Source organism: Melospiza melodia, chromosome 13 (genome assembly GCF_035770615.1).
Source record: "Melospiza melodia melodia isolate bMelMel2 chromosome 13, bMelMel2.pri, whole genome shotgun sequence".
NCBI classification, from domain to species: domain Eukaryota; kingdom Metazoa; phylum Chordata; class Aves; order Passeriformes; family Passerellidae; genus Melospiza; species Melospiza melodia.
The window spans coordinates 21,027,573-21,044,326 of record NC_086206.1 but is presented as its reverse complement, the minus strand read 5'-3'; the positions used below and the strand labels follow the sequence as shown (position 1 = coordinate 21,044,326).

Below are 16,754 nucleotides of genomic sequence, written 5' to 3'. Positions count from 1 at the left end.
AGTGAAATAAAAGGATATAAAGTGGTTTACATCCCCTAATGAGTTATAATATCAACTGCAGTGAACACGGGGAAGAGACTCAGCAGCCACAGCTCACTGATAAGGGCTGAGGAATTATTATTTCTTCTAAAAGTCTGGATTAGCATAGTGGGATAGTTTACTATAATCAGTAAAAATCCTCCTGATAAAAATGCAATTAGGTTGGCCAAGAGGTTTGTAACTCACAGAAAGAATAAATATAGAGATATATATAAATTTTAAAAATAGAATTCTGGCTATTTTAGGGTTTATACACCAATACCTTGATTATATTTCTTTAGGTTTGTTTGTTTTCCTAAAGGTTTTATGGAGAAGCAAAAATATTTTTGCTAAATCTAGAAGGGTCCCCCTACAATTTATTCCCCACCACATTCTCTGCTTTACAACCTCATTTAAGAACATCTCAACTCTCAATTTTGCATTATTTGACCCCAAATCCACTTGTAAGCAAGGAAACAATGAGCAGAAACCCAGCTCTGGAATTTGGGGGATGTGGAGCCAGGGGGCTTTGCCAAATGGCACATTGCAAAGTGGGTGGACAAGTCTTGTTCTCCAAATTCAATTAAATTGTTCTGCTGATTAAATTCAATGGTAAAACAAACATTTCAATGATCCACACCTACAAAAACACAGCAAACTCAAACATCCCATCTGGTACAAAACTGCATCTGAGGATTAATTAGCCACATTAATTAGCCAATGCTCAACCCCCAAAGAGTTTTGTTCAAGGACACCAGGATGGATCTTGGCTCATTAACTGAGTGCAATTAATCTGCAGTTCCATTTACTACTATCCCAGTCTCATTAAAGACAAAATATAAATGTTTTTATCTCTATACTTGTTGTCAATTACCCACAAATACATATGGAACAGAACCAGGTGTTTGTGGTCTGTTTTTTAACTGTAGCAAAAAAAAAATAGGTGCAGGAAAACACCTGAGCTCCATTTACCTTTCAATTCTCTCCATTTTCATCTGAACACCTCCAGCCTGGCCTTGGGCACTTCCAGGGGTGCCACAGCACATACCATGACGTATGGGGAAAAGCAACAATTTTGTGGCCCAATCCACAAAATTATGAAAAACCATTCAAATTCTCAGCTCTTAAACTGGAATTTCACTTCACCAAATTATTTTACTCAAAAGCATCCAAATTTTACTTCCACTTCTCCAGTACCCTTTAAAAATCTTGTGATTCCAAACAGAACTTTTTAATTTGATGACATACAGAGTCTCAAGCACACCATTCCAGAAGGCTTTAAGCACCCACACTAACACCATACCTCAGCAGAAGGCTTCAGGTCCTGTCCACACAGAGTAACACCCTGCCACTTCAGAAGGCTGCAGCAGCTGCTCCTCTGTCCTTCAGCCCAGCCTTTTATCCCCTGACCTTCATGCCCTGCACCTGTGTGCCCTCATGTTAATGCCCTGCACCTGTGTGCCCTCATGTTAATGCCCTGCACCTGTGTGCCCTCATGTTAATGCCCTGCACCTGTGTGCCCCCATGTTAATGCCCTGCACCTGTGTGCCCTCATGTTAATGCCCTGTGCCCTCTGTTCATGCCCTGCCCCTGTGTGCCCTCATGTTAATGCCCTGCACCTGTGTGCCCTCATGTTAATGCCCTGCACCTGTGTGCCCCCATGTTAATGCCCTGCACCTGTGTGCCCCCATGTTAATGCCCTGCACCTGTGTGCCCTCATGTTAATGCCCTGCACCTGTGTGCCCTCTGTTCATGCCCTGCCCCTGTGTGCCCTCTGTTCATGCCCTGCCCCTGTGTGCCCTCATGTTAATGCCCTGCACCTGTGTGCCCTCATGTTAATGCCCTGCACCTGTGTGCCCTCTGTCCCCTCACATTCATGCCCTGCCCCTCTGTCCCCTCACATTCATGCCCTGCCCCTGTGTGCCCTCTGTCCCCTCACATTCATGCCCTGCCCCTGAGTGCCCTCTATTCATGCCCCGTCCCTGGGTGCCCTCTGCTCCCTGGTGCTTGCCCAGCACCCCTGGGCATTCCACGGCTCGTTGCTGTCAGTGCTGCTCTCCTGCTCCTCACACTGTGCCCAGTTAGGGCTGGGCTGTGCCAGCCCCACTCCAGTCACCACAAACTCAGTTCCTGCACAGGGGCAGCCACAGCTTCCCTGGGAATGTGTGCCAGGGCCTGCCATCCTCCCAGGGAACAATTCCTTCCCACTGTCCCAGCTGGCCCTGCCCTCTGGCAGTGGGAGCCATTCCCTGGGTCCTGTCCAAAGTCCTTCTCCATCTTTCCTGCAGCTCTTTCAGGTCCTGGAAGGCCACACTGAGGTCACCCCAAAGCTCCTCCTGTCCAGGTGAACAATCCCAGCTCTGTCAGCCTTCCTGCTCCATCCTCTGCTCATCCTGCTCCATCCTCTGGGCTCTGTCAGCAGCTCCAGATCCCTCCTGTGCTGGGGCAGCTCTGCAGGTGGGGTCTCACCTGAGGGGCAGAATCAAGGCCAGGCCCCCCCCAGCAGCACCCCCAGCTCGTGGATTCCCACAGCCCCAATTCTCAGCCAGGATCCTGAGGTATTTACTGGATTTATTCCCTTTTTTCCCCCAAGAGCAGCTGCTCTCCTGGCAGTGCAGCACCATCTTCCCTGACAGCCTTTAATAACCACAACTTTTTGTCACAGCAGCAAACCCAGCATGAGTTTGGTGGCAGGAGGAGGAGAAGGAGGCTGGAGAATCCCATTCCTGTGGAGAATCTGAAAATCCCTATCCCAAACTTGTGGGAAGCTCTGCCTCCTGTGATGGATGGGGGAGAGGGAAGGATACAGAGCTGGTACAATGGAACAGCCTTTAATTGGAAACAATCAACAAGTGATAAAGGGATTTATGGATGAAAGACAGGGAATTCAGGGAAACATTCTGTCCCTGTGCAAATGGAGTGTCCCCAGTGCCAAATTCAACACATCCAGCCCTATTTTCTCTCGAGTCCCACAGGCCACAGTCTGCTCCAGAACAAAAAGCCCTCAGTGCTCTCCTGGCATCACACCTCTGATAATGTGCAACTTCAGACCAACAGCAACAAATATTTGGGGCAGAGATTCCTGCTTTCTTCAAGACTTCTATCTAAATGATGGTGTCAGAGCGGCTGAGGAGCTGTCAGCAAAAATCTGTAACCCAAACCAAAAGATGAAGTACAATCAACAGCCAGGACAGATTTCTGATGGTTGCAGAGATTTAAAACCAAACCAAACCAAACAGCTCAAGTCTGACAAATTCCTCCAGAAACTCAAAACAGTACAATTTACAGAGGAAAGCATTCACTGAGCATGAATTAATAGGGTCCCAAAGGGGCTGTGGGTTCCTGAAAAGGTTTCTGAAGCCTTTTGTGCAAAAACCACAGCAAAAAGTTCAGCTTGTGCACAAGAACTTGGACATCTCTAAATTAATGACAAGAAGGCTGTTGAAGAAACAATTATTGAGAAAGAAGTACTTAGCAAAAGTCCTGGTGTAAAACTCTGGTTGCTCCCTCTGTGATCCAAGTCTTTATTGCATGTACTTTGTGTCTGTTATTACACAGCTTAGCCATAATTAATCTTTTCAGTGTATGAAGCCCTCAAAAGCAGAGGTAAAAGCAGACACAGCACCTGCTTAAAAGAAAAATTAAATGCCTGCACACCCCTTTGTAATGGAGAGTAAAAAGTAGTTATTCAGAGCAGTATGAAGTGTTTTCCAGCTATAAAAAAAATGAAAAAGGAGGAAGAAGTGTTGGAGAAAAGAGTCTTTTGTTAAGCAGATTTCTCTGGCTGGGATCACCTCGATGATAAGATGACAGACACATCAAGATTTAGGTATTTAAAACCACATTAGGGGAGTGAGACACAAAGGGACTGCAGGTCAAGCCTGATCTTTCAGCAAAATCTTTCAGCATTAGATTATTCAACAGATTTTCCACCTCCAGCTTCTAACTCCAAAAAAAGCAGAGATATTTTTCTAGCAGGGTTCTTTAGCAAACAAGTTCATAAAACACAGTCCATTGTACTTCTGGTGAAGAGAAGTAAAATGAGAAGCAATTAGAAGGAGGATGAACTCATTAAGTCAAAACAGCTATAAATAAAAGCAGAGCAAGTCTCAAAAACCTGTCTGAAAGAGCTGCTGAGGCTTTTCCAGGGGATGGATGAAGGAGTCTGGTTTAAGTCAGGATGAAATGTGGGAAGAGCTGCAAACTGTCCCTGGACCAGCATCTGCTTCTGAGTAACATCACAAAACTGCTACAAAAATTACCTTCAAGAAGATAAATGAACTCTACCTCCAGCAGCAGCCTCTTTTCAGCTGCAGAGGGAGCAGGAATGGGCAGCTCCTGCATTTGGGGGTTTTAGGGCAGTGGGCAGTGCTGTGTCCTTACCATCGCACTTTATTGCAGGTCTGGGTGGCGCCCAGCGGGGACCCGGCCACCATGGGCACCTGGATGGGGCTGTGCTGCTTGTTCATGACCAGGTCCAGCTTCTCCTCCAGGGACTTGCAGGTGGCCTCCAGGGCCAGCAGCTTGGCCTCGATGCTGTCCAGCCTCAGGCATATGGTCTGGTTGATGGAGTACAGGAACGACTGCGGAGGGAGGAGAAGAACCCGCGCTGAGCGCTCCGAGCTCGTCCCCGCTCCCGAGGAAGCTCCACACAAACGTGACTGGGCAGCAATCCTAGAGGAACTCACAGCCTGTCCAGTGACAAAATCCACCCCTGATGACATCCAGGAGCGTTTCAGCAGGCTCACATTCTTCCAGATCTTTAGTTGGGAGCCAAAAGCAGCCCAGCCAAAGCCATTTTCACCTAAGCACTTTGTCAGGATGATTTCATCCACTGCAAAATCGTTTCTAATGACTTGCCAAAGCCTTGCAGCCCACATGTGAAAACAAAAGGATTATAAATCTCTGGATGCATCCTCCTGGATAAAGTTAGTGAGTTTTTTTCCTGCCCAAACAGATAAATTGCAGTGGAAATTGTATCAACACAAAAAATCTCAGAGACAATTAATGCCACTCACTTCAGCTTCCTGCTGAACAGCAAATCAAGAAAAGCAAATAAATAAAATCTGTTTTGCTAAGCAATCTTTTTGAAAAGAAAACATATTCCACTTGGGTTCTCCTGGGAAAACAGGCCATTAGAGGGAGAGCTGCACTCTGTGTGCTTTGCAAACAGCAGCTGTGCCATCTTGTGGCCCTGCAGCCACTGAGCACCCCAAACCCCTCCTTCACACAGCTCCAGCCCCTGGGATCACCCCAAAAATACAGAATTACACAGGACAGTGGCTGTGGCACTGAAATATCATCAGGTACTCACACTCCAGGGCAAAAACCAGCCCTGAATCACAGCAGGGTGATTTCTGAGCTCCTGAGCCAGAATTAAATGTGAATTATCTATCAGAAAAATGCTGTTAGCTTCAAATAATAGCTTCAAACAAGGCTGAAAGTATCTACAAACTGTAACACAAACACATCCTCAAGTTCATTTTTTTGGTCAACTTCATTTACTTTATCAAAAAATGTCCCAATACAGAAGTTTTGGGTCAGTGGAATTAATTCTGGTGATATTTTACACTACATCTGAAATTCTTGCTACTAATTCTACACTGAAAAATTAGACAATTATCCAGATTTTTAAATTTGTACCTAAAAATGCACAAGTATCTACCAGAATAATTCCAGTATTAAGTATAAACAATTTATTTTACATTTTTGTAATAACTTCCCCTAAACTAAATTATCATTAAAATGAAACCCAGGAAAGAGGATTAAATAACCTTAATAGAGGGATCCTGGCAGTTGATTTCTATCCTCTGACGTTTCAGGGCGGGTTCCACATCATCATCTGCCACCTCATGGTTCTCCAACACAACTGCAAAGGAAACAAAAAGATTTTTGCATTGCCAAAGTTTAGAGCCTGAGAGGACAAAGCTCAAATTAAAACCACAAAAGCCTGTAAATTTAATTAAGATACTTAATGTGTTCTTTGACACTTGCTTGGGGTTTCTTTCAAATCTCTGACAGTGGTGATGGGACCAGGTTTGAGTTCCTCTACCAAGCAAAGACTTTTGTAGGACTGGTAGGTTCCAGCTTCTCCTCCAACTCTTTGGGACCATTTCTGAGTAACTTTTTCATTTTCTATTACAAAAGCAGTTTTTTTGGCCTGTGTCTCTCATTTCCATTACTGCTCTTCCTTGCAATAGCCACTGAGGACCAACATCTCAATAGATTTTCACTCAGGAAATCAATTTCTGAGCAAGTGATATCCAAATATTTACTTTCAGAAATGTTTTGCCATTTGACTGTCCAAAGAATTTTAATAATGGATGAGACAAAGTGTCTTACACATAAAACAATTCCTAATGGATGGGGAACAGTTTCCATTGGAGGAAAACATTAACCATGGGAAAAAACAAGACTGCAGGAATATTTCAGTGGTTTTGGGGTTAGTCTACCCCTGCACAAAAAACAAACAGGCAATTAAGAGAAAAGTGAAATAAATAAAATAATCTGATCTAAAGGGTTTGAGGATACACAAGTGAAGCTCTGGAAATCATGGCACATGGGCTTCAAAAGCACCTTTTGGAATAAAACCCTGCTTTGTATTTTAAAGAAAAGCTCAGCAGTGATTTCCAGTTCATGGGCACTGCTGGAAGTCTCCTCCTACCTGGATTATCAGGAGTCAGGTCCTCCACAGCAATCTGAACCACATCTGCCAAATCCTGCTCTGACATCATTCAGAACCTGCAGCAAAACCCCTCAGGCACCACTGCAGCTCCCCAGGGCAGAGCTGGCCCAGGCATGCACTCCTGCAAAACAGCAGCAAGGACAGGGTTAATATTTGTGAAACAGCTCAGACAGCACCAACACCTCCGGTTTTTCATTCTCCCTTTATCAGAAATTCGGTTCTCAGAGAACTGACCAAGCTACAAAAGGATTTTCCAGTGGCATCCACAGCTCAGCCCCTGCAGGAGGAACCTCCCTGCCCCAGGGCTGAGGCAGGAGCTGAAGCTTTCCTTGCTCTTCACTGCACATTCCCAGGGACCAGGAGAACTTTCAGTTCACAGTCTCAAAGTTCACAAAGCTCCAATCCACACCAGATTTGCAAATTCTGAATCTTAACAGGCCTCTAAAATCTTCCTAAACTCAGTGAGAACAGGAATTTCCTCACATCTTGTTACAACTAAAGCAAAACTTGACTTTTTTCTTCAGGATGAACTTGCCTGGGTTTTCTACAGCTCAGCTCTGATGAAACCTTTTTCAGGATATGGTCCTGATTTTAAAGTCAGAATATTTCTCAGCCTTGCTCCCCTGGAATTCTCAGTCCAGGTTATTTATTAGTGTTTTAAGAGAAACCTTCAACTTGTAAAATTGAAATAAAATCACTGCAATCTCTCCTAGCTTCTACCATTTTACAAAGGGCTGGACAAGGAATACCAAGAGATCAGTGGACTTTTCTTTTTTCCTTTTTTAACCTGGAGTAAAAAACACTGGAGAGATAAATGGAGACTTACTGATGGAAATGATAATTCATCCATCAACACAGAATCAAATCCAGCTATGCACAATGATTTTCCTCTTCCACTCGAGCCCAAGAAATCCATCAGGCCAGACGTGGAGAGGATAAATTTTTAGGAGAGCAACACAACCTAGAGAAGGATTCTGAGGAGGCCTCCCCACATCCCCAAACTGTTTACCCAAAACACCAGCACTGCCAGCACTGAGTCACTTGAAATTCTGCTCATGGTGAAAGACTTTTGGGCCAGCACAGCGTGTGGCAGCAAGCCCAAAAACCCTGGCAGTCCTTCCATGGTCGTGGATGCCATTTTGGCAAGTGAAATTTGCCATTTCTGAGAAGTCCTGGTGCCCGGCCAGGCTGAGCAGAACAAAGCAGCTGTGCTGTTCCATGCTGTCACACACGGCCTGCACAGGAGAGCCCTGCCCTCGCCTTCAGGGGACACAGCCACCCCTGCAAGCACCAAAAGAGGCCAAATTAGAGCAAATTAGAACTGTTTAAAAGCTTATTATTTACAGGGGTCACTGTGATTCACTTGGTTATGACAGGACTCACTGATGCTGCACGTGTTGCATTGAAACATCTCATAGCAACAAATTTCTCCTCTGAAGGAATTGCAATAATTGTGTTGCAATTAAATTGTAATAAATGTATCAATCCACTTTAATACTTCACTTATTTAGCACAAAAACTCCTGAGTTTGAAGGGATCATCTAACTCCTGGCCCTGCACAACTCAAGATGCAAACACATACCTTCAAAATTAAATTTAAAAATCACTAAATTCAATTTTTCTTCAGTTATTTCCTGTTTCCAACACCCATTGTCCACCTCTCAGGGGCCATAGGTTGAAAGTGTTCAACTTCACCTCAGGAATGCCCAAATATTCTGTCCCAAATGTTCAGCTTCAGGAATACCCAAATATTCTGTCCCAGAGCCTTGAAACAAGGGCACAACCACAACTGGCAGAGCAGCTACAGCACACACAGAGAAATGTGTGTTCATAACATCAGTATTTACTTCAATTTAAACAAATGTTATTCCAATTTCACTAAGTCAGATACAACTTGGAAGAAATCAGCCACAATTGCTCCTTTTCAAAGCCAGGACAAAACTCCCTTCTGCTGCCATCCTGGATCAAAGCATGAAGGGGAAAACAAATAAATACAAACAAAATAACAAATAAATTTGTTATGAAGCCTGGGGATTAGGAAAGCCCAAGGAAGCTGCAGCCAGTGCTGTTCTCACACCTTGAATAAAGAGTTCCTCTCCCAAATTCACCATTTCCATTTCTAACAGTAAATTTTATTGGTGGGCTGACCTTGCTTTAGAACCAAGGGAAAAGCCTGATCAAATTCAACAGGATGAGAGTTAGAGGAGTTTATCAGCTTCCAAAAGCTTCAGTCAACAAATCCAGAGTAACTTTGCCATTATGGTTTCCATGTACTTTACTCAGTGAAGTATTTACCAGTTTTCCTCACGTAAAACACTCTTTTTCTTGAAATTTCCTCTATATTCCCCCTTTTTTCCACCTCCTGTCTGAAACTTTAGTCCCCATTAAATCTAAATTAAGTGTATGTACATTGGCATCAGGCCACCAGTGCTGAACTACTCCCAGGAACAAATTTTCAGTTATAAAAAAGAAATATTAACAGAAAGCCAGGCAGCTGGGGATCAACCACAGCAGGCCCAAGGAACGTGCCCACCTCTCCTCCCCAAGCAGCACATGGAAGTTGGATCAACACAGGAACATTTTATGGTCACTTTGCCCCTGGCTGGGAGAGGGGATGGGGAGGAAGGTTCTACCAGGCAGTGGAAAATATTCCATTAAAGGAGCTCCTGGCCAGCCAGGCTCACACCAATTCCAGCTTTTGGTGGATCTGTGCTGCACTTTTGGATTCTCCCAGAGAATTCCAAGGGCTCCTCCAACTCTAAAAGTGAGGAACCATTCATGTGTCTCCCCTCTCCACTCCCAATTCCCTGGGTGCCTCCGAAGGGCCAGCCTGGATCCATGAGGTTCCACAGAACCCCTGGGAACAACAACCCCTGGAGCTCCAGGCCGGAAAGCTGGGAAAGGACAGGGGCTGAAAGGAGCCCAGGTGGGCAGAGGCACTGGCACCTGGCTGGCACCAGCCCTGGCATGGCCACAGCCCCAGGGCAGGGACTGTCCCTGTGCTGGGCACGGCTGAGGCCACACCTGGGGCTCTGCTCAGGTTTGGGCTCCTCCAAGACAGACCTGGAGGGGCTGGAGTGTGTCCAGGGAAGGGAATGGGGCTGGGAGGGGAATGGAGGATCCTGAGGGAGCTGGGAAGGGGCTGGAGAATCCCTGAGGGAGCTGGGAAGGGAATGGAGAATCCTGAGGGAAATGGGAAAGGGAATGGAGAATCCTGAGGGGGCTGGGAAGGGAATGGAGAATCCTGAGGGAGCTGGAAAGGGAATGGAGAATCCTGAGGGAGCTGGGAAGGGAATGGAGAATCCTGAGGGAGCTGGGAAGGGAATGGAGAATCCTGAGGGAGCTGGGAAGGGAATGGAGAATCCTGAGGGAGCTGAGGGGGCTCAGCCTGGAGCAAAGGAGGCTCAGGGGCCCTCCTGGCTCTGCACAGCTCCTGGGACAGGGAACAGGAACAGGGACAGGGACAGGAGCAGAGGGAACAGCTCAGGCTGGGCCAGGGCAGGCTCAGCTCGGACAGCAGCAGGAATTTCCCCATGGAAAGGGGGGTCAGGGATGGGAACTGCCCAGGGAGGGCTGCAGTGCCCATCCCTGGAGGTGTCCCAGCAATTCCTGAGCTGGCACTCGGTGCTCTGGGCTGGGGACAAGGTGGGGATGGGGAACAGCTGATCCCAGAGCTCCTTCCACCCTCAGTAACCAATTCTGTGAAATCCCAGGTTCTCTTAGGGGTTCTCTAACCCCTCTGAGCTCTTACAGCCCATTACCAGAGCAGCTCTTCCACTGCCCCTCTTTCCCCCCCCCACTTTGTTCCTCTGATCCAATAATCCCAGCAGACACCTGCTGGATAAATGAAACTACAACTAAAAATTATCTCATTTTCCCTTAAAAATGGGAGCAAAAAGCCTTGAGCATCCCTGTAAGCACTTGCCTGGAAGTGGCTCCAGTACTGGAATACTCAAAAAAAACCTCATCACAGACAACTAAAGATATAAATTTAAAGCTGATTAGATAAATTACATTAAATATCTCTGCCAATACTCTTACTCAGAATTGATACACTTAACACAGAATTCAATCAGCATTTGTTTAATTAAGTAAATTAATATTTGTAAGCAACTAAATTAAATTCACCTGAATTCCAGATTAGCTTTTCCACACACAAGTTTAATGTAATTTAATTAATCTATTTTAAAACATTAATTCTGAATAATTCTTCTGAGCAGTCCCTTGTAAACAAAGCTATTTACTGAAATATCTGATGGCTTTCCCTGGTCACAGGGCAGCATTCCAAAGTGGATAATCAAACCCATCCAATGCCTTGTTAACACAGGAGAACATGCACAAAACAGAAACCTTCTCTCATATTAATTAGCAAGGGTAAACATTATCTTTAAAAAAACCCAAACACATTCCAAAGCTCTGCTTGGAGTGTGGAATTGCACTGCTCTGGCTGGAGCAGCTGAGCTCTCTGGACATTTCCCAGTGCTATTGATAAATGAAAATCTTCCTTTAGATTCCAGCTTGCACTGTGGCAAATGTTCCTGCAGCTTGTGTGGGAAAAGCTGGGAAATGCCATTTCCCTCTGCCCAGCCCCAGAGCCTCAAACGTTCTTCCTCTTCTTCATTCCACTCTTCCCTCTGATCAATTAAAGGCACAGCTCAAATATGGAATTTCTGTTTCAAAAATCTTTATCCAAGCGCATTTGGAATCATGAAATTGTTGGGGTGGGAAGGGGCATTGAGGCTCATCCCATCCCATCCCATCCCAGCCCAGGGACACCTCCCACTGTCCCAGGCTGCTCCAGCCCTGCCCAGCCTGGCCTTGGGCACTGCCAGGGATCAGGGGCAGCCTCAGCTGCTCTGGGAAATCACCCCAGGGCCTCACCCCCATATCCCATCTGTCCCTGTCCATGGAAAACTATTCCCCTCAAATGAATTTAATTCATTAATTGAGCCCATTTTTCTCAGCCAAAGGTCCTTATCCTGCAAAAACTCTGATTTAGTGAGACTTCCCAAGGTTTTCCACAGCAGGTACCACAAAGCCCAGCCCAGTGACAGGAATAAAGCCAGCACGGGCCAGGGCTGATCTCCAGGAGCAGAGAAATGACCTCAAGCTGCACAGGGATTATGGTATAAACATCATCCACGACCTCCAGGGAACATGCAGAGGACAAAATACTCATTAATTCAGTTTTTATTGAAATCCCTGCAGGGAAACAGCCCAGGGGGGCACTGAGCTGTCTCCGGGCATGGAATTATCCCCACTTAACTCCACCTGGGAAGCAAACTATGGGATCCTAGCAAAGCAGCAGCCCCAGAACAGGACAGGACTGGCCCTGGGAAGGGCTCCAGGAACAAGAATCCCCCTCTGGAGGCTCCAAACCCCTGGCACAGCTGGGACCCCCCTGAAGAGTCCTGGGGAACAACCCCTGGAGCAGCTCCAAGGGCACAGCTGGGAATGTTGGGATAATTCCACACATGAAGTTAATCCCGGGAGTTACAAAGCTCAGGACACAACAATTCTCATTTCAGTCTCTCTGGGACTTGCAGCAATTCTCTAACCCAGAGCCTGGCTTTTCCTCCATGAAAAAATCACCTTGCTTGGCAGCTGGAACAGAATCTTCCTGCACCAATTCCCAATTCAGCCGCACCAGTGCAAATGGAACACAATAATAAGCAACAATTTAAGAGCATGCAGGGCTCAAAGCTCCATAAATCCAAGAACCTCCTTTGAGCCCCAGCTCTCTGCAGCCCATCACATTATGAATTAAAACTTATTTTTAGGAGGAAGAGATCAGATTTACACTTCCTTCTTACTACCCAAAACTACAAATGAGAATAATTTTTCTTAGCATCTGTTTGGCTGTCACCCTTATCCTCAATCCACCTTAAAAGACAAGGAAAAACATTGTGTTTGAATTAAATTTCATAGTGAAACCACACAAACATTTCAGTTTAACAGCTTAAAAATGAGTGTAATAGTAGACAACAGCTTTGATTCAGCCAAAGATCAGGAAAAATGTCTGTTTTTCAAAAAAAAAAAAAAAAAGATAGAAATGTTCCCTATCTGGGAAAACCAGGACACCAGCCACAACATTCTGGAGATGGATATGTCAAAGAAGTATCACTCACAGAGGTATAACGGTGATGGACTCCAGTGCAAGTGGTAAAATTCAGCTAGCAACCAAAAAAAGGAAACAGTTGCTCCAAGAATAAAGGAGCTGGAAGCTCTGGAGTAGAAAACCTCCCAGGGAGGCAGAAATTCTCAAGTATTACCACGAAAGCTGCCATTATTATTGTTGGTTTATTGTTTTGCCTTCAGAAATATTTGCTTTTTAGGTTTTTTTTTTTTTTGGTTCCACCTGGTACAAGGCACTGTTTTGCTTGGATATCTTTTCCCAACTCCTCTAACCCTGGCACCACTCCTAACACAACAGCCAACAAATACCCCAGGAATGCCCTCCCTGCTGGCCAGGCACAGGAACGGCAGTGGGCGGTCACACAGAGCAGGAATTCCAGCCCAAATTCCCAAATTCCCGTACAGACCCCGCTGCCGTGTGCCAGCCCCCCCGGGCACAGCCTGCAGGGGATGATTCCCCAGGAGCTGGGCAGGAAATGTTCGCACATTGAACATTCAAAATGTTCACACAAACATTCAAAATGTGCCCAGCTCTGCCCTCAGGTGCCTGAATTCGATTTGCAGCCATTCAATCCCGCTGAACTCGGCAGCCACCCCCGGGCAAGGAGCTGTGAGTGCCTGCAGGGGCTGAATTCCGGATCCTGGCGGGATTGTTCCCCACAGGGACCGTTCACACCACGCACCGTTTGTAAGAGTTTGCTGAAAAGCAGCAAATGTGAGAGCAGACCTGCCCAGACAGCAAATCCCGTCCCGTTGTTTTCTTGTTTTCAGCCACTAGATGGAGGATCTTTATTGGGAACAGCCCCAAAAATCCTACGAGGGCTTCCAGGGCAGGTTTAGGAGGAGATCAGGGAAAGGTTCTGCCCTCAGAGGGTGCTGGCACTGCCCAGGGGCTGCCAGAGCTGCAGGAGAGGTTGGACAGCGCTGCCAGGGGTGCCCGGGGGGGAATTTGGGAATGCCCTGGACTGGAGGAACCCTGGGGGTCCTTCCAGCTCAGGGCATTCCATTATTCCAGGAAATTCAAACTTCCAGGATTAATTTAACATCCACTTTCCACTACCCCAGGCTGCTCCAGCGTCCAGCCTGGCCTTGGGCAGTGCCAGGGACCCAGGGACAGCCACAATTCTCTGCAATCTGTGCCAGGGCTCCTCACCCACCCACAGGAGGAATTCATTCCCAATATCCCACTTATCCCTCCTTATCTAGGGCCCTTCTCTCTTGGCCTGCCAGCTTACCTTTAGCAACAAAAGAGAATAATAATAATAATAATTTATAGTTTTTTCTCGTTTTTTCCTAATATGTGCACTGCTAGGCCTCAATACACTGGAAAAAGTTTCTGATCCAGCAATTCCAGAGGAGACAAGAACAGCCCCCAGTGTTGGCACAGGCTGCTGCTGCTACTACAAAAAAGCAGGAAAGCCAACATCAAATGCAACCTGCTCACTCCAAAGTCTTCTAATGGATTTTCCTGCTGCAGGCATCAAGGAAAAAGAACCTTTCCAGCTGCCAAACCAGACTTTAGCACTGCTGTATAACAGAGAGATAGCAGGAGTTTTAAATTCTTGCCAAAAAAAATAATGAAGAGCATCATTTCAGTAGGAGAACATGAATTGAGCGGTTCTTCAAAATCTGAGTTATTTTCATAGGATTATTGAGGGTGGAAAAGAGCTCTGGGATAATGGAGTTCACCCTGTGTCCCATCCCCACCTTGTCCCCAGCCCAGAGCACCGAGTGCCAGCTCAGGAATTGCTGGGACACCTCCAGGGATGGGCACTGCAGCCCTCCCTGGGCAGTTCCCATCCCTGACCCCCCTTTCCATGGGGAAATTCCTGCTGCTGTCCGAGCTGAGCCTGCCCTGGCCCAGCCTGAGCTGTTCCCTCTGCTCCTGTTCCTGCTCCTGGAGCACAGCCCAACCTCCCATCCTGCCTCCAATTTTAAATTTTCATTTAAATCCACCTGGTCCTGGCTTGGCAGCTCCCCTCCCTGCAGTTAAAAGAAAAATCCCAACTAAATTCAGTTTTAAATTCCCCCAAAGTTTTAATTCAGAGGGTGCTGGAGAGGATCAGGTTAGTCTGTTTATACCTGAGGGAAAGGGAACTCCCCACTGCCATCAATTCCCTCCATTCTTCTCCACGGTAAAACTCAGATTTTCAGAGCTTTGAACTGAATATATTCTTCCCTTAAGCGCTCTGAAGTCAGGGGTTACAAACAGGAAGCAACATCAAATGATTCTGTTCAACAGACACCACCACAAATGATTTTATTTCAACTCCCACATACCAAGGGTGCGATGAAATTAAACCTTTTGTATGTTTTTCAGTCTAACTGGTTGCAAAATTCACTATTTTCCAGCACCTTTAAAAACCTAAACCTGCAAGAAACAAGTGGTTTATGTGACTGTGAAGACATTTTATTCCTTTTATTTTACTTGGGAAAGAAAAAAAATAAAATGTGATGATTACCCTGTCGATGATATGGATAAGAAAGAAAATAAGGTTATTTCAACTGTCAATAACTAAATATTGAGTCTTAAACTAAAGGAAATCAACCTGTGACCAAAATTTTATTGGCAAAATTCTGCATACAAAGACATTTTGTAGTTCTAAATCCAACCTGGCTTTGCTCTGTCTCCTCCTACAAGTGGCTCAATCCCAGCAACTCCCATTCCAAGGAAAGAGATGAAAACCCTGGAATTCTGACAAAATGAAGGAAGACCTGGAATTCTGACACAATAAAGGAAAACCCTGGAATTCTGACAAAACAAAGGGAAGCCCTGGAATTCTGGCACATTAAAGCTGTGTCTTGCTCCTGCACCTACAAAGCTTCACAAGATGAGGGAGAAGCTCAAGAGAAAACCAGAGGCAAACTCAAATCCTGGCAAAGAGGAGCCTCTCCCTGGAATTCCCTGGGAGTGAATCCCTTGGGACACCCCAACTCCTTTCCAAGCCAAAGCAAATCCACAATCAGCAGCTCTGAGCTGTGACTAAAGCTCATTTTCCTCACCTGATTGCCCAAAATTCCAGAAGAAGGATGGTAAAAGCAGCACAGGCAGGAGAGGAGCCCTTTTCCAAATTTATTTCTTGGAGCAGGTGCCTCTGGAAGCTGCAGCTGTGAGCATTGCTAATTAGCACCACGCCCTTAATGGTTTTATTAAATTGCTCTGGATGTTATTAATCAATTAGTTCTTTGAAGGAACCTTAATTAACACCTGCTCTGGAACCACACAACTTTCACATGGCTGGGTGACTCAGACAGAAAACCCAGCTGTAGAAGAGATGATAAATTGAAAAAACAAAGTTCTAAAATGTTTGTGGCCTCTGGAGAAGATGGAATGTTTCCCAAATCCAACCTCCATCTTTTTATTCTCCCAATAAATTAATTAATCTTTCTGCCTAACATCTATTACTGAAAATGGAACTACTTCCATTTAATGATGGGAAAAGGTGCTCAGGGTTTCAGAATCAAAGTCTTGTTATTCTGGTAAATTTCTATAAACAACTATTTAAAACATATATATATATAAACTTCCTAATAGAGAAAACCCTCTGTTTCAAGAGTCACTGCTATGAAATTCAAACACTTTTTTGATATTTTAAAATCTTGGTTGAAGTATTTAAAGTTATAAAATATCAGGTTTGCCTCTTGATATCCATAGGGCACCGCACCTCAGGTAACCTCACACAGACGGCAAGAAAGTACCAAAATCACTCCAAAATTCCACTTTAAAGCTGCTTCCAACCAAAGAAATCTCTCAGTTGCTAATAACCCTTGTTTACTTCAAAAAGTCTTCCCTGGAGAGCTCCAAAAATAAACTGATCCATAAACTATCTGTGCCATAGCAGGATAAAATGACTATATTTGGTGAAGTACACAACTTGCCACTGTGGATGGATTTAAAAATAAAAAAAAAAAAAAA

At 45.4% G+C, this 16,754-nt stretch overlaps 1 protein-coding gene across 3 annotated transcripts in view; it reads right to left on the bottom strand.

Moving 5' to 3' along the window:
* The window catches only part of BANP (BTG3 associated nuclear protein), a 111,118-nt gene that overhangs the window by 93,299 nt on the left and 1,065 nt on the right, over positions 1–16,754 (bottom strand). For 2 of the 3 annotated variants that reach the window (XM_063168176.1, XM_063168178.1), the window contains exons 1-4: positions 15,842–16,751; positions 6,683–6,824; positions 5,793–5,887; positions 4,402–4,601 (exon numbers count right to left, since the gene is read on the bottom strand). In XM_063168176.1, the coding sequence (XP_063024246.1) occupies positions 4,402–4,601; positions 5,793–5,887; positions 6,683–6,752 (365 nt within the window). In that variant the 5' untranslated portion in view covers positions 6,753–6,824; positions 15,842–16,751. Of the gene's footprint in view, positions 1–4,401; positions 4,602–5,792; positions 5,888–6,682; positions 6,825–15,841; positions 16,752–16,754 lie in introns of those variants that run through there. The other variant, XM_063168177.1, reaches the window with a different exon arrangement.